The 27,566-nt window shown below is 34.5% G+C and overlaps 1 protein-coding gene across 2 annotated transcripts; it reads right to left on the bottom strand.

Moving 5' to 3' along the window:
* LOC128222052 (hepatoma-derived growth factor-related protein 2-like) lies at positions 1 to 27,566 on the bottom strand. 2 transcript variants are annotated; one of them, XM_052930813.1, is made up of 18 exons: positions 27,214 to 27,566; positions 25,694 to 25,767; positions 24,744 to 24,876; positions 22,497 to 22,574; positions 16,541 to 16,615; positions 14,920 to 15,087; positions 14,387 to 14,534; positions 13,998 to 14,085; positions 13,327 to 13,422; positions 12,180 to 12,357; positions 11,493 to 11,951; positions 10,669 to 10,796; positions 8,611 to 8,696; positions 8,099 to 8,172; positions 7,496 to 7,597; positions 6,695 to 6,796; positions 4,439 to 5,164; positions 1 to 4,195 (listed from the first exon to the last, which is right to left on the bottom strand). In XM_052930813.1, the coding sequence occupies exons 1-18, from the start codon at positions 27,277 to 27,279 to the stop codon at positions 3,893 to 3,895; spliced, it is 3,084 nt and encodes a 1,027-aa protein (XP_052786773.1). In that variant the 5' UTR covers positions 27,280 to 27,566; the 3' UTR covers positions 1 to 3,892. The 2 variants fall into 2 exon arrangements, with proteins under 2 accessions (XP_052786773.1, XP_052786775.1); XM_052930815.1 differs by lacking the exon at positions 16,541 to 16,615 and having other exon boundaries at positions 27,214 to 27,565.

Raw genomic sequence — 27,566 nt, 5'->3', positions numbered from 1 at the left:
TTTTTTTTTACAGTTTTATTTCATTTTTCACATGTTAAAATATACACAATGAGTGTACATGCATGCCGACACATACAGATGGTACAAGAGCTGAGTTTCGATGATAAGAACAAATACATATTTCAATGATAATGTCCACAATTTTTATAAAAAGAAGTATTCAAACAAGTGAAATCTGTTCAAAATATATGGATTATGACAGGCATTTATTACATTTTTGGAGTCTAAATGTGCGATTAAGATACTGAAAGTATGGGTGTGTGTTGTTTTTTTAAATAGTTTTAACAATATCTTACATTCATCTAAATAATAATACATTTTTACACAAGACACACATCAAATGCATTTACTATACTGTGTTAAAAAAATAAAAAATCTAACCTAGAAAATATTGCTTTTTTTTTTTCTGTGACACAGGTAGATCACAATACCTTACCTTGAACATTTTGTGCACAGGGGCCATATTCAAAAACCAACTAAAATGTAACTTAAGTTTAAGAGTAGAGACTGAGTGTTTTAAATGGCTGATAAAAATAACTGGAAAAGACTCAATGGAATCACTGAGGCTTATTTAAGGATAAAAATCATATTGAATACTGTCCTGGAAACCAAATATTGGTCGAGAAACATCAACCAAATTGTAAAATTATAGTGGCCTTAATGATTACTTTGATAATATTAACCTTATGTCGAACTTGAAGCAGTGTCTATAACAACTGCAGTGTTTTAAGGGACTTGTTTAAATAGATAGGGGGTCAGTTATCAGAAAAAAAATGGTGAATGTAAGAGCTCGTGTTAAAAATCCTCTAAAAAAGGTACAGAAAATGCTCTATTTTGCAAGAAAGCGTTAGTAATGCAATTGAAGTGAAATTTCAGACTTGGATTTATAAAATAATCTTTCAAAACATTATCTGCCCGTTACTATTCGCTGTTTGTTCATGAAAGTTGATCAAAATAATAACTTAATTTCAAAAAAAGTAAAAAAAAATGTTGCCAACATCTGTGACTCGGGTCCCTTTTAAAACACTTCTAGGAAATATTAACAGCTAGCGGATCCCGAAACACTTGCAGAAAGTTTCACAAACTGCTCTGTGTTCGCAAATTGTGCTCTGTGTTCACAAATTGTGCTCTGTGTTCACAAATTGTGCTCTGTGTTAAAAAGCTGTTCATCCACAATCAATAAAATTAACAATAACATTGAACATTAGAGGTCAATATTGAATACTATACCATTATATTAATGAAACCAGTGAGCGTATATAATTATTGAAAAATTGTCCATATTGTTAAAACCTACTACATTAATACTGTAGAATAACAAAAATAATAATATTGGTGGCAAAAATAATAATAATTGGTGGCAAAAAATAATAATAATTGGTGGCAAAATATAATTGTCAATTGTATTAAGTCAATATTATCATCAAAATTACTGTTCGTGGATGAATGCTAAGGACTGTGTTAACAAATCATTTAAATTCAAGCGGTTATACATGTATGTTAGTACCTCTAATTGGGCCGATTGTTCAGAACTTTGTCAAAGTTAACAACGCCATAAACGACATTGTTGTTAACTTTTAAAGATGAAATATTCTATGATGTGCCCTTGTATGCAATTAAAACAAGTACAGCTAAAAATTGTTGTTTAAATCTTGTTTGGAACGCTGCGGTGTATAAGTGTATCCATGTGACTCCTAACAAGAAATACCGATTTGAAAGTTAACAACGATGACGTTTACAATGTTGTTAACTTTAACAAAGTTCTGAATAATCGGTCCATTATGCGAAAAAACAAAAACTCTCGTAGTATCTTACAATTCAATGAAACACTATACAACTGTCTTCAATAAACACTTAACAATATATAAATGTTGACATGAGAACAAAAAAAAGAAGAAGTTAAAAACACAATAATAAGATGTACAAGTATAGCGGTATACATATAATATGATGAAACAAAAGTATATACGCAAGAATGTAAAAAGAACAAAGTAAATGTATATAATGAATGACACAAAAAACATGTCTTAAATGTAAGTGTCAAAGTCCATTTACTTCAATCTGTCAATGCTCAAAATACAGAAACAGCATTCAAACTTCTATGTTATGAACACCAAAATAAAGATGAAGTTCAACACTAACAGAAAAAGAGTCATTTATCTTAAACTGCTTTTTTTCCTTGCACATGACAAAGATATCAACAAACTAGAGCAGTGTTATGTTCGTTTCTTCAATTATTGGCAAACTAGAGCAGTGTAATGTTCGTTTCTTCAATTATTGGGAAACTAGAGCAGTGTAATGTTCATTTCTTCTATTATTGGCAAACTAGAGCAGTGTAATGTTCGTTTCTTCAATTATTGGCAATCTAGAGCGGTGTAATGTTCGTTTCTTCTATTATTGGCAAACTAGAGCAGTGTAATGTTTGTTTCTTCTATTATTGGCAAACTAGAGCAGTGTAATGTTCGTTTCTTCAATTATTGGCAAACTAGAGCAGTGTAAAGTTCGTTTCTTCAATTATTGGCAAACTAAGAAGTTTAATGTTAGTTTCTTCAATTATTGGCAAACTAGAGCAGTTTTATGTTAGTTTCTTCAATTATTGGCAAACTAGAGCAGTGTAATGTTAGTTTATTCAATTATTGGCAAACTAGAGCAGTGTAATGTTAGTTTATTCAATTATTGGCAAACTTGAGCAATGTAATGTTAGTTTATTCAATTCTTGGCAAACTAAGCAGTAAACCATACATCAGGGTCCGCTGTCTTGATTCCATTCTGATATGTGAGTTAATGTATTGTTGGAAAACAATTGGGATTTAGCGAGAGGGTTATGGGGAGGGTGCTCCCTGTCCTTTTTTCGAAGCTCCCTTCACAGCCTTAATATAGACCAGAATGTGCACCCACCTGCCTTCAAAGAAATGAATGCTTAAACTAATCAAATATTTCTTTCGTTTTGATTAAAACTTAAAATATGATTATGAATTCAAACAAACATATTTGGTAGTTGAAACCTAATATTTCTTCAAATATGCATTCTTTCTAACATTTTCTATGAAATTCATAATGCTTTAATTATTCACTGCCCGATACAATGTGCCCTTTTGTCCCTCTGCACCCTGCCCCCTTTTAATACCTGGCTAAAACCCTTAACAAAGAAACATTAAACATGTCCTTGATATTCAAATAACTGGTTCTTTCAAATATACATGTTTATGATGCACATCATGAAGATAATTTACATCCTATGATGTTTTCTATCTTTAATCCGGAATATATCCAAATACGAATGACATTAAAAAAGTCATATTATCAAACATATGTTTCGAACACTTAGGACAATAATAATAATAATGCCTTTTATAGTTTGCCTTTAAAATGGATACTTCACTGTAAAAGTTTATCGACTGTATCACTATTTCTATCATTTACAGAACAGATTCCACTCAAACGCATATTTGTACAAACATGTATGTACATGATTATAACATACCTCAGACCCATCAAATTTAAGAACATATTTCACCAACCCATAAAATCCTTTTCAAATTTTCTATCTCAATAAGCACTTACAACACATTCTTAAACATCTAAACCAAACACTGGACGCTTTACATCATGGAAAAGCAACTCACTAAACAATCATTACACTTATAAAATCTTGTCTAATAATTGAACATTTGTATGTAATCGTCATGAAACATTATTTCACCACAAATCGAACAATACCTGTCAAAATATTTTGGCCAGTCTTAACAGATTACTAAACAACAAATCAAAACTCTTTTTACATTTTTTTCCCCAAATCTCTTAACCAATCATTAAACCTCTAACATATCAAATTAGTAGCCAACCAATCAAAACAGTTCTTACAACACACCCCATACCTCTCAACCAATCATCACACCCCTAACATATTATGCAACTCATCATCATCAATAAGCTCATCATCAGAACCTCTCTTTTCTCCCTTCTTTCTTTTCCTCCGCACAGGTTTTTCTATTTCAACTTTGACCTCCTCCACCTCCTCTACTAGTTCTTCCTCTTCTTCTTCAACAATCCCTGCTTCTTCATCTTCAGCAGAAGTCGGATTAGCGGGGTCGTACATATCTTCTTCTTCAGTAGTCTTCTCCTCTGTGTCTGACGCTACCTTTAGGTCTGAACCCTGGATGATAGCGGCAATTCTGGCATCCAGATCAACTCGCTGAAAATATTAAAATTTAAGTACTCAATTACAATAACTTTTCATCGACAAGAGTCATAAAGATCCAAGAAAAAATGGTGCAAACAGTAAATTACAATGTGAATTGCACATATACAATTTCCTACAGATTCAATTGGTCATCATCTTTAACTCTTAATTTAGAGACAATTGAAAATTGTTTAGCATTTAAAAAATAATGCAAATTTTAAATCATATTTTTTCATTTTCATCAATCAAACCAACCTCCTCCTGATCCGAATCACTTTTATAATCATCCTGTTCCGCTAGCTCACTATCAGCTTGTGCCATCTTCGCAATGGTGTGCAACATTTCAGAAGCCTTCGTGAAACTCGCCAATCTGTCATCCAAATCTTCCGGCTCTCCTGTCCCTTCTTCCATGTTTTCTTCAGATTCATTCACTTCAGCACTCATTTCTGCATCTAGTTCTTGGTCATTTTCGGATTCGTCCTCAAGTGATAGCTTTGGGGTGAAATTACTTGGTTCTAACTCATTCATTTCCACATTGTCTTTATTGTTGGAATTTGCGGAATCTGTTGTAATTGTTTTTGTTCCATCTGTTGTTGTTGTTTCCATTTGTTCACTAGTGTTTTCATTTCCATCAATGTTGTCAACACCATTTATACATTCACCACCTGATTTCGCAGAAGAATCTGTCACACCATTTGCTACTGCACTACCTGAATTTTCATTGTTTACTTCACCCCCGGAAATACCATTAACAACAGAAGAGTCAGTATTTCTCTCACTTATTACGTTTCCATCTTCATTTATTAAATCCAATCCAGGAATAACAGTACTTGTGTTAAATCCAGTGAACTCAGAAGTATTTAATATAGAGTCATTGGCTGATTCCAAGTTATTCGTAGAGGCAACGTTGTTTTCCTTGTTCTCTGTACTTGGCGTTTTCTCAGACATTTCTTGCTGCTTTTGTTTGAGCTCCTTAATAGCCTGGAAGACAAATGTATACATCAGTTGCAAAGCCTTTAGTTGATCTTTGACCTGTTTCAGTAAAGGATCATAGTTTAGTCAATAATTTTAAATCTGTACGAACAACACAAATGTCAACAAGCTGATTTTTTTTAAATGTGGTGCTTATTTTTAATACACTGCTGTTTATTTTTAGTACTGGTTTCACAGTAGTGGCCAATTTCCTGTGTATTCGTTTATTGGCTCAGGGCCATTTAAGGTCAATTTCTATAATAAAACTCCCATTTAAGGTCAATTTCCATAATAAAACCTCCCAAACTGCACAGCAGGATACTCAGATCAGAGATCTGATAAGAGGGATCCAGGCAATTAGATTAAGATCAATACACAGAGGTTGTGTATTGTACACATATTTGGGGAGGGATGTCACTTAAAGAAGGTTTAAACTAGGCCTTTAATTCAAACAAATATGAAGCAAAATATGATTGACACTTCATGACAAGATAATTTCAATTAAAAACTAAAATCAATCTTAAATTCTTTGTTGAAACATCAATTCTTAGAGCAGAAAGTAATCCATATTGATCTATTCCAGCTACCTTTTTTACCAAGAAACCATAAAGCAGTCGAACTAATAGACCAGTCCATTGCAAAAGTGATATGCAGTGGTTGACACATTTTGTATCCCATAAGTGCCAATTATTTATATATGTAGATAGAACAAACTCAAATACACTTTTTGTCCATTTATTTTGATAACTTCAAAAACTATTAACAACAGTTTTCAAAGTTAGTTTCTTTAATTGAATATCTGATTGGCGATTTTTATTCAACAGTTGGGAAAGAAATATTATTTAATGTATTTGGAATATAACCAAATATTGGCTATAAAAACCACCATAATTCAACCCGAAATGTGGGCAAGCTCATCACCACGGACTGACTTCTTTTATTTGATAAACCCATATATATACATATCAACTGGCTTAGTGTTCAAAATTTTGTTTTGTCAACTGACCCAGCGTCTGTTTAAATCAGTAGATCTACCTGATAAAATACTTGACAGCTGACTTCAATAAAAGTTTAGTGAATTTGAAAAATTTGCAATTCTATTGGACAAAATATTACATGGAACACTATTCTAATGAGTTCTTGCTGAATGCAAACCTTTTTCATAAGGCCTAAAAAAACACATTTGGTTTGGGTTACCCGACCCTTTCAACAAAAGGCGCCAACCCTACGATTTTTTTTATAGTCAGTTGGTAAAAATAATGAAAAACTAAAAAAAACAACATACATGTATATTTTTTTTTTAAGTGTGATCTGATGTGTAGGATCTCATTTGTAGGATCTCATATGTACATGTAGTTTTAAACATTCAACACTTTTTTAGAAAAGATTACTGTAACACCATTCTCCAGTGATGAAATATCTTAAATATTCTTAAATAAAGCCTTATAAAAAAAATAAAAAATAATAATAAGCCTTCCTACTCTATCTATTTTCAAAAAATAGCCGAACCATTTTTTTTTGCCTAACCAATCTACTCACGTCTTCCGAGAAGCCGTCCCCATACAGGAAGATCTGTTTGAACTTGCTATAAAGGTAATCAGCCTTCTTCTTTATCTGCTCACTGCCCTTGTACTTTCTTATCTGAATAATATCATTCTTGGATTATCACAACTGTATCATTCAATTCATTTACGGTGGGCAAAAACACCAGTCTGAGTTTAATACAGCAGAGCTTGTTAAAAAATGTGATGCCAAGCCAAAGTGTAAGAATTCGGGCTTGTTCATCCAAAAGTCTAATTTTGATGACTGCATTTATGCGAACATATTTAAGCATTTGTTGAATAACTTTCACAAGCAACAAAATTTGCTAAATTTTGACAATTATGTGTGATGCCATAAATGATTAAACAAGAGGCCCATGAGGGCCTATCCTCTGTTGGCATGACTTTTGAACTACTAGAAATAGACAATATATTGAGCCCACATTAAAACGGTAGCAATCAGTGAACCATATGTTTATCTAATGGCAAAGGGAGAGAAACACTACAATAATACACTACTATGTGTACAAATTGTATCCCTTAGAGTATACTTTTGCTTGGGCTGCAGCATTTCAAAGGTAATAATCTAGTCATGCATGGGTGGATCTGGCTGGCTTTAGAGGGGAAGCGAGCTCTCATGGATATCTCACTACTGTACAAGTTTGATAGAGATACAACCAAATTTAAAGACAGTATCACGGTGACAAGCAATCATTTATAGACGGACAACAGACACCACACAATGGCATAAATGGTAAAACCTTATTTATGGATTATGGGGACAAAGAAGAAATCCTACCTTTTTCACAGTGTTCATTATGTCAGGATTTTTCTTCAGCAGAAGATGATTCACAGGCAACAAGTCGAGATCCTCCATTATGGCAATACACTTGTCAACGTCCTGAAAGATTTTAGGTTAAAATGCAGACTGATGGAAATACACTTATCTACGTCCTGAAAGATTTTAGGATAAAACGCAGACTGATAGAAATACACTTATCAACGTCCTGAAAGATTTTAGGATAAAACGCAGACTGATGGAAATACACTTATCAACATCCTGAAAGATTTTAGGATAAAACGCAGACTGATGGCAATACACTTATCAACATCCTGAAAGATATAAGGTTAAAATGCAGACTTGAAACACTTAATCACCTCCTGAAATATTTCAAGCTTAAAATGCAGACTTACATTTTAAGGCTGCTTCCTACTTCCATAGAATATTTCATTGATTTTAAATGAAAATTTGAGTAAGACGCATTATTTGATTATAATAAAATATTTCAGCAAAAATAATAGGGTAGATTGTGAAACAGGAAACAATTTTTTTAAACAAAACTGCTGTGTGTCCTACAATCATCAGATGTATACATCTTACATACTATAATGTATAACTTACTGCATGCCCTGCTTTCTGAAGAGATCGTTTAATTTCCACATCCATCTGGATGAGCTTAGCTTCCGTCACGGCAACTGAAATTCAGAGTCGTAGAAAATAAATAAATTTGTGAGTGAATAATATATACGGTACATTTCCGAATCAATCTGAATTTGATCGGTCTCTGAAAATATTGCTTAATAAGATTGGTCTACATTTTCTCTCAGTATTCAGGCACATGCTGTTGAACATGATACAACAAAAATCATTTCTGTGCCTTTTTTTCATTTATTTGGGAGCACCTTAGATTGGTATTCAAGAATTTCTTGATTCTAACTTTAAGTCAGACTTAAAAAAGAGAAGGGAGAGGGCGTGGTTACAATTGACTGTTTTATTACAAAACCTGTTCTACAATCCATCAGTTGTCAAAATTATAAACATTTTAGACATTTTGAAACATTTAAGAATTCATTTTTCTTCGCCTGAGTCTGAAACAGCCCCAGGACCACTCAACTATTAGCACATATACATACAGCTAAACTTTTCCTTCTTTTTTTCTTCCTTCTTCTTCTCCAACTTGAGCTTCTTCAATCTCTCCTTCTCTTCCTCCTTCTCCTTGCTGAAACAAAACACATCAAGAATTAAGGTATTTTGGGCTTTTAATTTAGGGGCAAGGCCTAAGAAAAACCCAAAACATTTGGTTAGGGTCATTTGACCCTACCTACGAAAAAGGCGCTGACCTAACTTTTTTTATAGTCATTATTTTTTTTAAGTGTGTGTTTCAATATGTAGTTTAAAGGGACAGTACGCCAGATTGGCACCAAAAAAAATAATTTATGTTATGAATCTCAGGACAATTATTTAATAAAATGTGTTACGTTTTGATATCATAATTGTCAAAAAAAGGTACCAAAATGTAAACAAAAAATTGTGTCGGAGACCGGGTTTGAACCCGTGTCGCCAAAATTGCAGTACAGCGTCATATCCACTGAGCTAAGAAGGCTTACTCTAATCGGTCGACATAATTAAGCTTTACACCTAACTCTGTAATATCACGTGATAACATCGACCAGCCAATCACGCATAAGGAATGAATTCTACTAGGTAGACATACCCAGTAATCTTTTTTAATGGAAAAATACCAAATAACTGCTAAACTTTAATAAATTGTAAACTATGTGGTACTTAAGTTAGTAAGTTTCAATGCATTGTACACATTGATACCAAGTTTGTGACAGTTTTCGAAAAATTTCTTTTTTTCTTGCAAATTGATCATCTGGTGCACAGTTGCTTTGAAACCTTTATAGCTTTATACAGAAGATTACTTTTTGCAATTCTCCAATGATGACAATAACATTATAACATACAGCCTAATAAAAAAAATATAAAAATAATTTTAAAGTGATACTCATATTTAACATCAATACATACACATGTATAACATACATAAATTTTGAGTGATAAACCTTTAACTACTAACTAAAATTCATGGAAAATATAAATTACTGATAACAAGATTGTTACTGTGTATTGAATAGCTGAAAATGCACAAATATTAATTGACTGGTGGGTCCTAAAAGATTTACAGTGATCAACTATCGTCTCATAAGGTACAAATACCATGTTTTCTGCACCTTACATTACACTAACATGGAATCCTTCACAAGAACCCTGTTGGCTCAGATTTGCTTGGCTCGAACTCCTCGTTGACTCGACCTATATTTAAAGGACCGATTTTTTAAAATAATGTCTTGCTTTTTCTGAAAGCATTGCTGCTTGGCTTGAATTTTCCGAGGCTTGAGGTATTTTCGTCGCTCCCTGGGAGTTTGACTCAACGGGGTTCGACTGTATATATATCAATTGTGGTACATCTTACACCTTTCATGATGATTGGACAAAGGCATGTTTTGAAGTTTTTGATTCGACAAGACCGCTTTAAGGTTTTTTTCTATTATTAGAGAGCAATAATTCTCGAGTGAATCAAGGAATATGGCTGGTTACAATTGGATAACAAATCATTTCCTACCTTACGTTCTTGTCTTACTGGTCATATGATATGATTTCTTGTAACTGTCAAAACTACCCGATTGTTATGGACTTCAATAAAAACTCATTTCTTATGTAAAAAAACCCACTTCTTAATTAATACTAAGAAGTTTCAGAAACTGACAAAAGCTGCACTCTCACAGATATACCATTTTTACAACTTTTTTTATTTTTTTTCTTGGAAAGAGCAAATTTTTGTGTTATCAACTTCAAACCATTGATACTAGATTGTTAACAAAAAAATCAGAGCGTAGTTTTTCATATTTCTGTTCTAAAGTTAATGTTTTATGGCTTAAACCGTTACTAACGGTTCAAGAAAAATGCATAAAACATCAATATTTAAAATTAATTATGAAAATCTGCAATCTAATTTTTTGTCAGCAGTCTTAACTGGTTTCCAAGGATTTTCGCAAAAATTGGCTCGTTCCAAGACAAAAAATAAAAAAGTTGTCAAAACTTTCAATCTGTGAGAGTGCAGCTTTAAGTAATGACATGACCTAGAATGTTTTACACACACAGTCCCTGGCCTTAACAACACTACTTACATTCTTCTCTCTTTCTCCTTCTGTTTCTCCAGTTTTTCTTGTTTCTTTCTCTTGATTTCTTCCTCAATCTTCCTCTTCTCCTCGTCCGTGTCTTTTGGCCCTTCTTTCACATCTTCGGTCACATTCACCTGCAAAACAATCATAATCAATACTTCTCTGTGCCTTTTGGAAATTCGGCCCAAAAAAGGGTAGAAAAAAACACTGATATCTTTCTATAAATTACTTTGTACAAAATTATCATTGCTTATAAACATTAAATTTCTTTTTAAACACCAAAGAGAATACCTTATTTAACTGCATTGCTTATTTGAGAAAGCGCTTGTCTCCCCAATTGAAGGTTACTGCGTCCTTGAAATTTGACCTACTGATCCCAAAATCAATTGGGGTCATCTACGGTAGATGTCATTTACTTGTCATGACCAACTCACATACCAAGTATGAAGTTCCTGGACCAAAAGGATCTAGTTATTGAGCAGAAATCTTTTTTTTTCACTGCAACCTTGACCTTTGACCTCAAAATCAATAGGGACCATCTTCTGGTCATGACCAACCTACATGCTAAGTATGAAGTTCCTGGGTCCAAACTTCCTATAGTTATTGAGCAGAAACAAAGTTTGATGTAGAGAAAGACAGACAGGGCAAACAGACGGACAGGGCAAAAACAATATATCATATGTCTCCCCATGAACCAGCAGGACATAATAAAAGAGGGATGTTAATTGCTCAATTTTATCAAGTATGGGTTTGCATTAACATGCAAATTTAGACACTCAATACTATCTTATAATTGAATCTTAACGTATAATATTTCCATCTGCACTAACCTTTTCGTCAGTTTCCATGGATTTCTCTTCTTCATTCGGCTTTTCCGGCTTCTTCTCTTCTTTTTCTTTCTTGACATCTTTCTTCTCAGATTTGTCTGTTTTCGAGTCAGATTTATGTTTTGACTTTTCAGACTTTGAAAAATCTTTTTTATCTGATTTTTCTGACTTAGAGTCTTTTTTCTCTGATTTGTCACTTTTTGAGATCTTTTCCTTTTCAAATTTATCAGTCAATTTTTCTTTAACTTTGTCACTTTTTTCTTTGGGTTCATTTTTTACTTTTGCACTATTTTCACTTTGATCCTCTTTCATAGACTGGTCAGTACTTTTTGTTTTCTCTTCTTTTCTATTTGATTTTTCTGCCTTTTCCGGGTCTTTCTGCTTTGTGGAGGATTTAGGCATCTTTTCTTGAGTTTCAGCTGCCTTGTCCGGAGTCTTTTTAGTTGGCGAAACTTCCATTTCCTAGCAACAAAACAGAACTGTGATAAATTTAACTAGCTACATGAGTTTTATTGTTCTTTATTACAAAAGACTGGCTAATATTACTGAAATAAGTGTTTTTATACCTCCACATAAAACAACTTTCTTCCTCCTTTCCCATTTGAGTCTATGGTCAGCTGGGACCTAGGCCTCCTCTTCAAATGTGCTTTGAATGAAGTGACTAAAACTACAGACACAATATCTTCCTACCTCGCCATCAAAAAACTTTTTCTTCTTTCTTTCCCGTTTCGGTCTGTGGTCAGTCGGTGAGCTACTTTCCTCATCATCCTCGCCGTGATCGTCAGCTTCACGCTGCTCTGCCTCGCGCCGTTCCCGTTTCACCTCCTCTTTCGCAATCTTCAAGCGCTCCTGATCCTCATGGCGTTTTCTGAAATTTCAGGAGAAAATGTAAAATTAAGCTTTTTTCCCCCAAAAATCTCCACCAACTTATTTCAGGTGTTCTTGTGGGTTTTTTGCCACTCCCTGAATTATAAAATGGTAATAGAATATAATTAACAGTTACACCATTGCTTTCTCTCTGCTTTTTGCTTCTACAATACAATGAGAAAACATAAAATGCCACCAGTTATCTTTATTAGCAGTGCTAACCGATTCCCATTCTAACCTCCATTAATGGTTTCCTGAGACATTTTTATTTTTCTGGTAGCTTTTTTTTTAAAGAAACAAGAGATGTTTGCCTCCCCCCCCTCCCTTTCACATAGGAATGTCTCTGCTGACATACGAGTCACTATTTTATCTTACTCCCACTTACCACTCTGCTACTATCTCTAAAAAATGTCTTTACTTTAACCCCGTTCACTTTACCCCTCCCTGGACCTCTTCTGTTAACATGTTTTTCTTCCTCTTCCTTATTTTGGTTTCACATAAGAATGTATGTGTTGACATAAGAGTCACTAAGTAATCTTACCCACACTTAACACTCCATAACTATTTCTGAAGTATATCATAACCTTTACCCCACCCACTTTACCCCATCCACCTTTCATTACCCTGGTCCCCCTCTGTTAACCTATTTTCTTTCTTATTTTGCTTTCACATAGGAATGTATATGCTGACATGAAAGTCACTATTTAATCCGAACCACTCTTAACACTCCTAAACTATCTCTAAAGTCTATCTTAACCTTTATCCCACCCACTTTACCCCACCCACCTTTCATTACCCTCCCTGGTCCTCCTCTGTAAACCTATTTTCTTCCTTCTTCCTTATTTTGCTTTCATATAGGAATGTATGTGCTGACATGAAAGTCACTATATAATCTAACCCACACTTAACACTCCTAAACTATCTCTAAAGTATATCATAACCTTTACCCCATCCACTTTACCCCACCCACCTTTCATTAGCTTCCTCCATTTTCTTCTGTAGCACCTGTTTTCTTTCCTCTTCCTTCTTTTTCCACAAGCTGATGTCCGCTTCATCATCAGAGTCACTGAAATATATATATATATGATCTATAACTCAGTACACAGAGGGACCCAGTATGCTTTTACAGTTTTTCCAGTTTTACCAGTTGCATGAAAATTATAACCAGTTATTTCGAATGAGAAATATATTTTACCGCTTTTTTCCTCTTTATTTTCAAACAAGTTTGAATCAGATTTCTACATGAAAAAGATCATGTTTTTCTATTTCAAAGATTTGTTGTTTGTATTTGAGACAGATTTCAACCCCTACTTGGTACTTGTCCGTAAGAAATCTAACATTATCACTGCCTTTGACATCATCATCTTTCTCTTTACTACAATCATAACGCCAGATTTTCCAGGGCTTATTTTGTGTTTCCAACTAATTGAACCTAAAATTTAGAGGCAAACCCAAACCCCTACTACCAACATGTAGTGTCGCTCAGAGCTCAAATTATCCCTGACTGTGACATCACCATCTAACGTATTTTTCTCCCCCCCCCCCCCCCCCCCCCTGTTCCAGCCTTTAGTCAGAGCTGAGTTTTATTGCCTACTTACTGAACTAATAATTTTGAGACATGCTCAAAACCCTACTACCTACCTGTCGCTAAGTGAGCTCACACTGTCGCTCACTTCAGCATCATCAGCCAATGCCTTTTTCTTAACCCCTGTACCGGACTTTCTTGGAGCTGAAAATACATGTACAGCAATGATAGAATTGCTGTAAAATCAGTATGAATTGCAACATGCTTTTTGTTATTGTTTTTTCTTACACTTTTTTCAGTGAAAATGCTTATCGTAGTATTCAATAACACCAAAACACGAATTTAGCTTGTACTACATATATGTTTTCCATTCAAACAAATTACAAAAATTCATTCTTTTGACTCTTACATGGATAAAGCTGCTGAACTGGCTTTTATATTCATTTTCCCAAATGTAAGAAATTGGCAGTAACATAAAATCTTGATTGACATTTTCATTTCTCACCTTTCTTTGCAGAGCTTATTCTAGGTTTTTTTGGCTTGGCAAGTTTCTTCAGAGGCGTATCTTCTTCATCATCATCTTTGCCATCAACTGCCTTAGCCTTCTTTTTGGGCTTTTTCTTTGCTTTAGGAGTTTCATCTAATTCAAAGTCCTATAACAACAAACAGGCATTTTAAATGGCAACAGTTTAACAGATTATTTACTATCTTGTTTAGATTGCAGGTTTTATTTCAAATATGTTCCAGCAGAAACATTTTTTTGGGGAAAAATGAAGGTTTCTCTTGACATGAAATTTAATCTAAACAACCACCACCACCACCACCACCACCACCACCATCATCATCACCAGCACCACTGTCATCATCACCATAATCGTCACCACTGTCACCATCACTATTATGGTCAACGCCATGGTCACCCTCATGGTCAACATCTTGATCACTGCCATGATCATCATTGTCTCTTTCATCATCGCTGTCTGCTTTAAGATTCTCTAATTTACAACTAGATTACACTTGATTCAGTTCAACCCCTACCTCATCATTATCCGTATCATCTTCAGGTGATTCCACCTCCTCTTCATCTTCCTCCTCCTCCACCTCCTCTTCAACATCACCTTCAACTTTCTCTGTTTTTCTCTTCTTAGCAGCTGGCTTCCCGCTTGGACTGGTCTTCTTTTTACGCTTGACTGCTGGCTTGGCCTTCTGAAAATAGAGGCACCAGTATAGGTAACAAGAGTTTTGATTTGTTTCTTATTTTGTAGAAGAATCCATGTAACAAGAGCTGTCACAGAGACAGGGCGCTCAACTATTCTGCCACTTTTAAGTGTAAGGATTGAAAAAATTTGGTGAAACTTGCATGGATCACTGTAAAATTAGATTAGAATGATGCCTGCAAAGATATGTGCAAAATTTAAAAACTTTCAGCCTTTAATGAAATACAGACTTGATGGATATAGCATGCAATACATTAAAGGATTATACGTTGTATACAATAATGCAAGAGTAACCATATTTTTCTCAATTACAGTGGAGCATTGTTTAAAGTTGCTTTCAGTTGGTGGGATATACAATGAATTGGTGGTTGTGCACAGAAAAATATAAATTCAAATTGATGTTGAACAAAACAATAATAAAATTATGCTATTTTAATAGATAAATGCAAAGACAAATCCTACTGGATATTGAAACTCTTACATAGCTTTCTTTGCAATACATGATGCATTTGCTGAGATTTTGACTCAAATGTGGTAACATGCAAAACCTTAACCAGAATTTCTAAGTTAAATAATAAAGGGCAAATATTTTGCATTAACTGCAAACTAGAGTTATCTAACTTGAGTAGGTTGGATGGTTGAGTACCATTGTATAAAGTTCCAATGCAATACATCCAGTAGTTGCTGAGATATTAACCTATGTGTGCTTACATGCAAAACCTTAACCAGAAGACAAATAATAAAGGCCCATAATTTGCATTGTATTCAAATCAGTGTTATCCGATTTGATTAATTAAGTAGGTTGGATAGTTGGGAATACATATCTAAAGTTTCAATGCAATACATGATGCATTTGCTGAGATAATGACCTAAAGGTGCTTATACATGCATAACCTTAACCAAGGTGTGATGACGACACTAAGGCGAGTAGTATAGCTCTCCTTATTCTTAGAATTGACAAAATAAAAATCATTATTTAAATTTTGGTTTTGCTGATACAGTTGTGTGAAAAGTGTTTTTTGATAAATATAAATGTTTACATAAAACAAATATCATCATCTTTGTATTACACTGAACAGTACAACTATTGAAAGAAAATAAATTTATAAGTTTAGAGTAAGATCATTACAGGAGGTTCATTTTAACATTAGAAAGAATGAATAAACATGAAATTGTGTGGCTTAAACTAGAACTTTATTTCAAAACAAAATTTCAAAAAAACAGTACAAGGTATAAGTGTATATATGTGCAAAAAGCAAAATTCATGCAAACAATGTCAACAATAATATGTACAGCCACATGGCAAAATCTTCATAAGGAATAAAACATCCTTTCTTAACTGCCTTAAAAACATAATTGAATTTTCATAAACAAAGTTTGGACTAAGGAAATGCATTGCACTGAAATGAAGATAGAAAAATGATGTAACCATTGTTTCTTACCAAGGTATTTGCCGAATATTCTAGTTTTTCCAGCTGAATTGCTGGAGTTAAGAACAACTTATCGTCGGAATAGTGCTGAAATGATGACCAATGATAGGTGGGTGAATAATTATGATGATAAAGGCCATTGAGAGATAATGTTCAGAATAATCATCTCTGCAAGCCTGTTTAAAACCAATGCCTCATCCTGCTAGTCTGTCTGATCCTACGCCTCATCTAAATTGCCTTCCTGAACCCCCGTATCATCCAGCTAACCTGTCTGAGCCTACGCCTCATCTAAATTACTTTACTGAACCCCCGTATCATCCCGCTAGCCTGTCTGAGCCTACGCCTTATCTAAATTGCCTGTCTTTAACTACTGCCACAGCCCCACTAGTCTATCTGAAACCCTTTTTCACCCCTACTATGCAGTCAAAAACCCTGTCTCATCCTCGCTTGCCTGTCTGAAGCCTCCAATAGCCTGTCTGAAACCCCTGATAGCCTGTCTAAAATCCCTGATAGCCTGTCTGAATCCCCTGATAGCCTGTCTGAAACCCCTGATAGCCTGTCTGAAATCCCTGATAGCCTGTCTGAAATCCCTGATAGCCTGTCTGAAACCACTCATAGCCTGTCTGAAACTCCTGATAGCCTGTCTGATACCCCTGATAGCCTGTCTGAAACCCCTGATAGCCTGTCTGAAATCCCTGATAGCCTGTCTGAATCCCCTGATAGCCTGTCTGAATCCCCTGATAGCCTGTCTGAACCTGTCTTAAGCCCCTGATAGACTGTCTGAAACCCCTGATAGCTTGTATGAAACCCCTGATAGCCTGTCTGAAACCCCTGATAGCCTGTCTGAACCTCTGATAGCCTGTCTGAACCCCTGATAGCCTGTCTGAAACCCCTGATAGCTTGTATGAAACCCCTGATAGCCTGTCTGAAACCCCTGATAGCCTGTCTGAACCTCTGATAGCCTGTCTAAACCTCTGATAGCCTGTCTGAACCCCTGATAGCCTGTCTAAACCTCTGATAGCCTGTCTGAACCCCTGATAGCCTGTCTTAAACCCCGGATAGCTTGTCTGAAACCCCTGATAGCCTGTCTGAACCTCAGATAGCCTGTCTGAACCCCTGATAGACTGTCTGAATCCCTGATAGCCTGTCTGAACCCCTGATAGCCTGTCTGAAACCCCTGATAGCCTGTCTGAACCCCTGATAGCCTGTCTTAAACCCCTGATAGACTGTCTGAACCCCTGATAGCCTGTCTGAACCCCTGATAGACTGTCTGAACCCCTGATAGCCTGTCTTAAACCCCTGATAGCTTGTCTGAAACCTCTGGTAGCCGGTCTGAACCTCAGATAGCCTGTCTGAACCCCTGATAGACTGTCTGAACCCCTGATAGCCTGTCTGAAACCCCTGATAGCCTGTCTGAACCCCTGATAGCCTGTCTGAACCCCTGATAGACTGTCTGGACCCCTGATAGCCTGTCTGAACCCCTGATAGACTGTCTGAACCCCTGATAGCCTGTCTTAAACCCCTGATAGCTTGTCTGAAACCCCTGATAGCCTGTCTGAACCCCTGATAGCCTGTCTGAACCCCTGATAGCCTGTCTGAACCCCTGATATCCTGCCTGAACCCCTGATAGCCTGTCTGAACCCCTGATAGCTTGTCTGAAACCCCTGATAGCCCGTCTGAACCTCAGATAGCCTGTCTGAACCCCTGATAGCCTGTCTGAACCCCTGATAACCTGTCTAAACCCCTGATAGCCTGTCTGAAACCACTCATAGCCTGTCTGAACCCCTGATAGCCTGTCTGAACCCCTGATAGCCTGTCTGAACCTGTGATAGCCTGTCTAAACCTCTGGTAGCCTGTCTGAACCCTGATAGCCTGTCTGAACCCCTGATAGCCTGTCTAAACCCCTGATAGCCTGTCTGAAACCCCTGATAGCCTGTCTGAAACCCCTGGTTGCCTGTTTTAAACCCCCTGATGGATTGTCGTACTCCCCAATAGCCCACCTGAAAAGATGATGAGCTATTTCTTTTTTTAGTATGACCTAGTGCTACATGTTAAACTGAATAGGGTGTTAAATATTACATACGGATTCTCAGTATTTAATGAATAAAGAAGGTTCTAAAAACTATTTCATAAAGATGGAACAAGTGAATCTATAAGTAAAATGTTCTTTGTCCAAATCATGTTAGTAAAGTACACAGCTACAATGTGCAAAGCAGTTACAATATGACTGTGTATATATAGGTAAGAAACTGTCTTTCAAGCAATTCTGGGGACAGAATTTCGGCACCTTTCCTTACTCCCTGGAAAAAAAAATTGTTCCCTTTTTGGTTTCAAATTTACATGGTTAAAAAGTCTGATAAAAACATTACAGTTTTCTTCAGCAATATGCTACACAGAGAATCCAGTTTAACATGAGTTAATAATTGAATGTGATTCTCCACAATTACTCTTTAGATATGAAGTACTTGTGATCAATTATTTGTAATTCCTTTTGATGGAAAATTCCTTTTTGGAAGGGCCTCGCCCAAATCCCCATACAACTGAAAGACAACTCTCAACATATATACACTAAGTTCTAAAGTTATTCAAGGCAATGTTAAATCTTAATCAATTTAACTCACAATTAGCTTAAAAGTAAAGTTAAAAGCTTCGGTAACTTTATCCTGAACTATACGATAATATTTAAAGAGCATAAAATGGTGATGGTATTCTTGAAAATAATATATTTTTTAAATAAGCATACCGGTAAAATGGTTTAAGGCCAAAAAAATAATAATTTGTTTCCACAAACATCTTAAAAAAAAATATAGGATAGGTTGGTAGGCATTTTAATTTTTATATTGCGGAAGCAGGGTTCTATTCCAAACTGACCTATATCAGGGTATATGACTGTAGAAAGTTTCAAATATGAAATAGTAAAATTTTAACATGTTCACTCAAATAAATTTTATTTCAGAAAAAAATGCACTTATCAATCAAATTGCAAAAAAGTGTAGGGCTGGGAGGGAAAATAGGGTCGCGCGAGTTAGTGAAATCAAGAATCAAGGATTTTTCTTTTTTATGCCTTTTTTTTATTTCATTCAAAGCACAAATTATGCACATAAAAAGCTAACATGCAAGGATACCAGTGGTCGAAATTAACACAAGCCCGCAAGCCCTGCACTGGTAAAATGTCTTCCGGGCTTGCTCAAATTCTACATTTTATATAGCAGGGCTTGTTAAAAAATTTGATGCCAAGCAATAGTATATGAATTCCGGCTTGTTCATCCAAAAGTCTAATTTCAATGACTGGGATACACATCACAAAGACTAAATATAAAGGCTAGTAATATAAAGTTATATATATTTAAGAATGGCTTCAAAAGAAACCAATACATTTATTTTTACTATGAACTTTGAATGAACAATCATTTCACAACTTACATTATGATGTTTTAAATGGTTCAAGTAAAATATAGAAATTTATTTAAGGACTGTTAAAAAGAAACCAATTCATTTATTCCAACTGTAATTTTGGAGTAAACAATCATTTCACAACTTACATGTATTTAAATAATTTCAACTTTTTTAGAATAATTCATTACTGTGAAGAACGTGTAATATCATAAATCTTGATGAAATACATTTAACCATTTTGGTAGTGATTCAGATAGCAATCAATTGACTGATTTTTCAGAACTTTTGTCAATGTTTTCAATGTTGTTTAAGCTGCACTCTCACAGATTGAAAGTTTTGATAACTTTAGTTAGTAACGGTTTAAGCCATAAAACATTAATTTTGGAATGGAATTATGCAGATCTGCCATCTGATCTTTTGTCAGCAATCTTTTATCATTGTTTTCCAGATATAAATGCAAAAATTTGCTCTTTCCAAAACAAAAAAATAAAAAAAGTTGTTAAAACGGTAGCTTTAATGTCATCGTTGTTAACTTTCAAATCGTTACTGCTCTTCAATGACAACTGCGAAACATTGGCTCCAGCTCTTTTAGGAGCTGTGTATAAAAAAGAGCCAATGACACTTCCGAGCTAGAGCAAAAGAACAGATATCATTATAAAACGTAAGTATGACTCGTTATTTTATCTAATATTACAGTTATGACAGCTTATTTGAGAAATTGGGGAATGCAGGCAGTGCCATATAAATATGTTTAATCTTCCCACGTATTTCGGTTATTTTGTAAACATATTGTTTATGGAGTTATAAAACTGATTCTCCCATCAAACACATGCATGTTTACAAACGAAAGTAGAACATTTTCACCTAGCTCGGAAGTGTCATTGGCACTTTTTATACACAGCTCCTAAAAGACCTGGAGCCACTGTTTCGCAGCGGTGCAATAGATACGCTTGTTATCTGTTGTATTCCTAACATGATTCGAGACAGCTGTTTAAGCTGTAATTTTATATTTAAATATGTTAACACAAAATCATATAATTTACATTTGAAAGTTAACAACGACGGCGTTAACAACTTTGTTAACTTTAACAAAGTTCTGAACAATCGGCCCAATGTTAACCAATTGCTTGGAATAAAAATCTGCATACCATTAAAAGGAAATGCATACATGCTAAAAAATGAGAAAATATTTAAAGATGCACTTTTACTCCCAAATAAAATTTCCCGAAATTAATACAATTGTTTTAATATATCAAAAAAGATGAATAAATGTCAAAAACCATGGTTCTTATGAAGGATACAGAGTTTAAATGGAAAAAAGAAAGGTGCAGAAAACATGGTATTTTTACCTTATGAAACAATAGTAGATCACAGTAAATCTTTTAGCACTCACCAATCATTTAATATTTTTGCGTATTCTAATATTACTCGTTTTCTTATATTAAATACTCGGTTACAATCTTGTTATCAGTAATTAATATTTTCCATAAATGCATTATTTAAATTAGTAAGAAGTTTAAAGGTTTACCACAAAATATTTATGTTGGTATTAAAACATGTGTATGTATCGATTTTGAATAAGAGTGTCACTTTAAGTTACTTGTAACCACTGCAGTCAACATACACCTCAAAAGTAGTTCTTTGTTGAAGAGAGTAGTAAACCCCCTCGCCCCGCCCCCTTCTACCCAAAAAAGGGGTTTGAAATTATAATAGAAAACCAGTACATGTCCCAAATCACGCACTATCATAAAGGGTTTATAGCAGGGTAATAAGCTTGCACATAGAAAATCGCCTCACCCCCTCTCCCCGAAAATAGGGTTTGAAATTACGATAGAAACCCAATACATGTATGCCCAAATCACTCACTATCAAGCTTTATAAAGTGTAATAAGCTTGCACATAGAATTTCAAACAAGCCCTGCACACAATCCACAAGCTATGTTAGAGAACATGTGCTGATTTTTTATATCTAAACTTAAATATTATTTTTAGGTCTGTTGGATTACTGTTAACACAGACTGAGAGTGGTTTTTCTTTTGCCTATTAAAACTTTTATGATATAAAAGAAAACTGCCGGTACACAACAGCCCTATATTTCGTTTGTACAAGCCTCGAGCAGTTCAAACCAAGAAGTATTTTTCTGTGGCCATATTCAATAAGCATCTTAGTAACAATTTTTAACTTAGTGAAAAATTGCCTTTTTTCTAATTTGAATTTTAAGAAAACGAACAATGTTTGCACACCAAAAATATGAAAATAAGCAAGAAAATGGTCTAAACAATATATGCATATGAATAAATCTGATGAAAAGTAGCGGATATTTAAAAAAGTTATTGTAGTCAAAAATGACGAAATTCTCACCAAGTTGAAAATATTCACTAGGATGCTTATGGAATACAGCCCCTGGCCTAATTTATTAAATTCATGGTTATAAAAACCTGTGTTGTGGGTGCTGAACAAAAACTCAAAACATTTACACATGCAAACATAGCACCATTCTTCTAGTTTAATTACGGTAAGCCATGCTGATTAATATGCATTAACTACCGTACATCCCCATGTGCATGTGTACCTGTTTCGGTGTTTTGTCATCAGTCTGTTCCAAAGGTGCATCTGAATCTACTGCTTCTTCTTCCGCTGCCACTGATGACTGAAAATGAATTCAATCTCTTTATATATCCAGAGTTAGTTCCCTTTTTACAGCAACAAATTACTGAAATTCAAATTACTGCTTTTCTTTAAGACAGTTGCTTCCCTTCCTTAGAGCCTAAACACGACAGGACGCTTTAGAAAAGTGCTACGTGAGAAAAGGGCACATTGTATCGGGATAAATAGAATTTGGAACATTATTTTTATATTATATTTGACAAAAAATGTTAGGAATTGTATTTAATTATAGTAAAATTAGATTTAAATTGTACATGAGTTTATAATCACATTATTTGTCATCTAAATTAGACTTATAAATTCTGATATATTTGCTTGGCATCAAGTTTTTGAAAAAGCCCATCTATGTAAAATTCAGAATTTGAAGCCCGAAAAGCATTCTACCAGTGCAGGGCTTGCGGGCTTGTGCTTATTTCGACAACTGCGTTAACTTATGCGTTTTAATCAAAACCAAAAAAATTGTAACATTATCGGAAGCATTTAATTCTATGATGGCAGAATGGTGTCCATGCTGGTTTCCATGAGGGCAGAAGGGTGCTACCAAAATAGGATACGTTGGAGCACCTAGCCTGATATTACTTTTAATAACTCAGTTCCTGACTCTTTCTGTTAAATTCATAGTTATTTCCAGCTGAATACAATGTGCTCTTTTCTCCCTAAGCACCAGTCCCTTCTAACCTGCCTCTAAACATGGACACTAGTAAGTTATCAGCTTTTTTCACAATCAAGTGTAAAGAGATTACGGTAAGTGTAAAAATAATAATAATAAAAAATAATTAATTTGCTTCTGACCGACCGACCCTATTAATGTGCCACTGATTAGAGTAGTTATTGCAAAAAAAAATAGAATAAAAATTCACATGCAATTTTTGCATCTGGAATTTACACAGTAGCAGTACACAAATTCTTCAGTCGATATTGATAATGAAAAATGCCCCTTTGACAGTATCTTAACATACTGAATAAAAAAAACAACAACAAACTTTGAAAACCCCAATACCTTTTGAGGCATGTAACCAGACACAAACTTCTTTTTTGTTAGGCCTTAATATAAACTAACTTCACTTATATTGAGCGCTCCAGCCAGGATTTGAAAACGGCAGAGTGCTAGGTAAGAAAGGGCACTTTGATGCACTTTGGATGAACCTTAAAGGGGCACTTGCATTCATATCGTATATGTGTTGTATCTCCTTTCTATTCTTGTAGTTTGTTATGAATTCCTTATCTATTATCTTTACTTTATTATAAAAAATAAGTTTATATTATTTTTAAATCTATTTTTGAATTATACCTTACATAAATGCGTCCTTTATATGTACATATAAAGTCGATCGGTCCATATATCAGTGTATTTTAATCAAATACCCAGTTTTATGACGTCAGCGGTCCATATCATATTTTTGGGCCGGTCCGGACCTCGCCAAAAAATAATATGGACCGCTGACGTAATATAATATGGACCACTGACGTCATAAAAATGGTGAGAACGACTTGCAATTTTCACAACGGCGAACAATTGTCGCAATTGAACATTGATGGCTTGGTTCAATGAAAAACATTAATAGCGCTTTCAAAATATTGAATAGTAATATGAAATGTTCGGTATAAGTCGTTAATATAATATAAGGCCTAAAAAAAAAATACATTTGGTTCGGGTTACCCGACCCTACCTACGGAATAGGCGCCGACCCTAACGTTTTTATAGTCAGTTTGAAAAAAAAATGAAAAACTAAAAAAAAAAAAAAAAAAAAAATATTTATTTTTTTGCTTTTTTTTTTTGCTTTTCAATATGTAGTTTAAAACCTTAATTGCTTATATAGAATTTAACTTTAACACCATTCTCCAATGATGAAAATGACATTCTTATATAAAGCCTAATAAAAAAAAAAAAAAAAAAAAAAAAAAAAAAAAGCCTACCTACCCTACCTATTTTTGAAAAGGATGTAACCCTAACCAAACAATTTTTTTTTTAGGCCTAATATATAATATCGTTGGCTGACTGACTGGTCCTTATAATGTCATATGGCCCTCAGTGTTGTGTCATATTTCTTAAATATTGACTCTTGTCAAAAAAATAGGTCACAGTAGGGTGTAATAAAAAGGAAGCCTAGGCCTAGCTGGAGCACTGTTAATATTCATAATTCTTATATACCTGTCCATATTTAACTGTTGGATTATGCTCGATCTCCCACAGTCCCTCGTTGAAGCCCTTCCTCTTCTGCGGCTTTCCATACCTCTCCTTGTGCTTATCGTATGGGAAGATGTCCTTTGAGCCAAGAAAATACCTGAAGAAGAGATCAAATCAGAGTGAATCAGTTCTAATCTAAATCAGATTTAAATATTTACGCAAAATTCAATACCTTTTAAGTCATTGACTCTTCAAAATGAAACTATTAAATGAACAAACCTTATTTCTTACATTCATGCTTGGTATAAAATCTAGCAAATGGCTTTACTCAATGATATTCAAAACTGAAAAAAAGCAAAAAAAAATGCTAAAAAATATTTTTTTAAAAAGACAAACTCTCACTTCCAAAGGAAATTTACTGGGTCTGTTTACCATGTAAATCCTATTTTTTTTAAAAATAGCATTGGTATGTTTATCTGTATTTACTAATTATGTGACTTTCAAATGCCAAATACAAATGTATACACACTATAAACTTGGAAACCATTATGCACCATTTTAAAACAGGTAAACTCAGCTAAGACAGCAACAAAATATTCTTTTAATCATGTAAAATGACGTATTATCGGCATCATACTAGCTCGTATTGACAATGCTAGGCTAGTTTTGTGAAATTAATCTATTTGTTGATTTTAGGACCATCTGGTGTCCAGTCCCTTTAAAAAAAGTTCTTGCTTGAATTTAGATCATTTTCAGTACCACTCACTGGTGGAGCAGGCAAGCAGTGTAGTGAATAAATAAATATTGTTCAGTAATCTTATTCTTAGGTTTTGTTAAATGTGAGCAATGAAAGAAGATTGAAAATTTGCCTTCTTAAAAAGTACTTGCTTAAAATCAGATTATTTTCAGTACCTCCAGGCAGTTGGCAAGCAGTGTTATGAATTAATTAATCATACTGTTTACGTCTATCTTACGTTTCGTGTGTTCCATAAAAGAATATTGGAAATTTGCCTTTAGGAACCTTCACTCCTTCTGCAACATCATCAATCTGAAAATAACCAAACCAATTATACACTTAAAGTTGTTGTATTAGCAAATTGGCATGTGAACAATACCATAGGCCATTTAACATAGCAATAGCATTGCATACCTGTCATAGACAGTGTTTGTCTTTTTAATCGGGACGGTCCCGACCCTTGTGAATTGGGAAGACAAACTAAATCACTTATGGATTTCTGATTGATCAACTCTTCGGAAAACTTTATATTTTGACAGATTTTTTTAGCTTTTGGTTTTGTAATGACATTATTTGGGCAACTTTGACTGATTCAGAGCACATCTAATCAAGCTAGCTAGCCTCTGATAAAGCTAGACTGGACCATCTATCAACTAGTGAATGTCGTTCCATTGGGCCTTATTGTCGAACCCTGATGGGAAGTCCAAAGCACAAAGATTATTATCCATTGGCTATGAGACAAGTTAAACATAAAACATTATGTTTCCTATGAAAAACTGAAATGTAATACTGGAAAAAGAACAATGCTTGTACAAACAAACACACATACTGATGATGATACATAAAAAGGGTCCTGCAAAATGATGTAGTAATTATCAAAGGCAAAGAAATATTACTATTTTGGACGGAAGAAATTAAAATTATTTATTTGATTCTCTTATTGTCTGAAAGTCATCAAGCTGATAGAATTAAGCACAAAGACTTTGGAGGAAGGTAAATTTAATTTCATTGTCTCGAAAACATATTTTTCCAATGACATATTTTGTTCTGCAAGTGCATTACAGTATGACATGACAGTGTATCATAAGAGTATGATAAATCATGACAAAAAATAATTCTTTATAATGAAAAAGTTAAGAGGTTTTCAAAGCAAACTATATGTGAATACATTTTTTCGTACTTGCGTCTAAAAATACTTTAAAATTTCGCCAACTTAGACCTGCTAAAAAAATCCCCCTGAATACAATCAAAATCCCCCTGAATTTTCAGCCTTTTGAACAAATCCCCCTGAATGGTCTCCAGAAAATATGGCTTGTATGACCTTTCACTTATTACACTTATGCGTTTCATGAAACACAAATTCAGATCCATCTGTCAACAAAGCATCGCCATTTTTAACTATATAGCAGGTGCCCTTTATCTTTCCGCTCAATATACTTAGCGCTTGGATCTGTCATTCTTGGCTAGGAAAACAACAAGTGGGATATGGACGCGTAGAGTCGCCATAACAAAAATTGTCAAAGACTCTGAAGCAGCTGTTTATATGGACTACTCTGTCTCATAATACTTGCCTCAAAACCACTAATCTCACATGCTGACAGGTATGGAGCTCAGCAGTATTCAGTCCGAACACCTTGTTAGTTCCTGTGAAAGGTTTGGCATCAACGAAATATAATAGACAACTCTGGCTGATTTGGGCTAAATTTTATTTCGATTATTTTATTTTAGATTTATTATGAAACCTTTTAGATTACTTACTCTAGCTGGCCAAGCTGGATACCCCTTCACTTTCGCAAATATTTTGTCGAAAGCCTGGTATGACATGGCGCACCTTGTTTATATAAATGACCTACCAAGTATTTACAAATATTGTTTTTTTCTTATTTTTCCATCAAAACGATTCAAATATTTCGTTTGACAACCACCCAGATGCTCATATATAAACCATTACAGAAAGCAAAAGCTAAAGACTATATTACAGTGTGCAAATATGAAAAAGTTAAGAGAATATTATACAGGGAAAACGCAAAAATCACTAAAATTTATGCTTCTGAAAATTCATTATGGTGTCCGCCATGTTTTAGGTCTCGCGAGAAAAACCGCGAAAGAGG

Source organism: Mya arenaria, chromosome 16 (assembly GCF_026914265.1).
Source record: "Mya arenaria isolate MELC-2E11 chromosome 16, ASM2691426v1".
Taxonomy (NCBI): domain Eukaryota; kingdom Metazoa; phylum Mollusca; class Bivalvia; order Myida; family Myidae; genus Mya; species Mya arenaria.
This window is presented reverse-complemented; position numbering and strand designations above follow the sequence as displayed.

Excerpts from the sequence above, each read along its gene's own strand:
- LOC128222052 (XM_052930813.1), bottom strand. The coding sequence starts at position 27,279 with ATGTCATACCAGGCTTTCGACAAAATATTTGCGAAAGTGAAGGGGTAT. Across the intron at positions 7,598-8,098 it reads TTCAGAAAGCAGGGCATGCA|GACGTTGACAAGTGTATTGC; the intron begins GTAAGTTATACA and ends AAAATCTTTCAG. Across the intron at positions 6,797-7,495 it reads TAATGAACACTGTGAAAAAG|ATAAGAAAGTACAAGGGCAG; the intron begins GTAGGATTTCTT and ends GATATTATTCAG.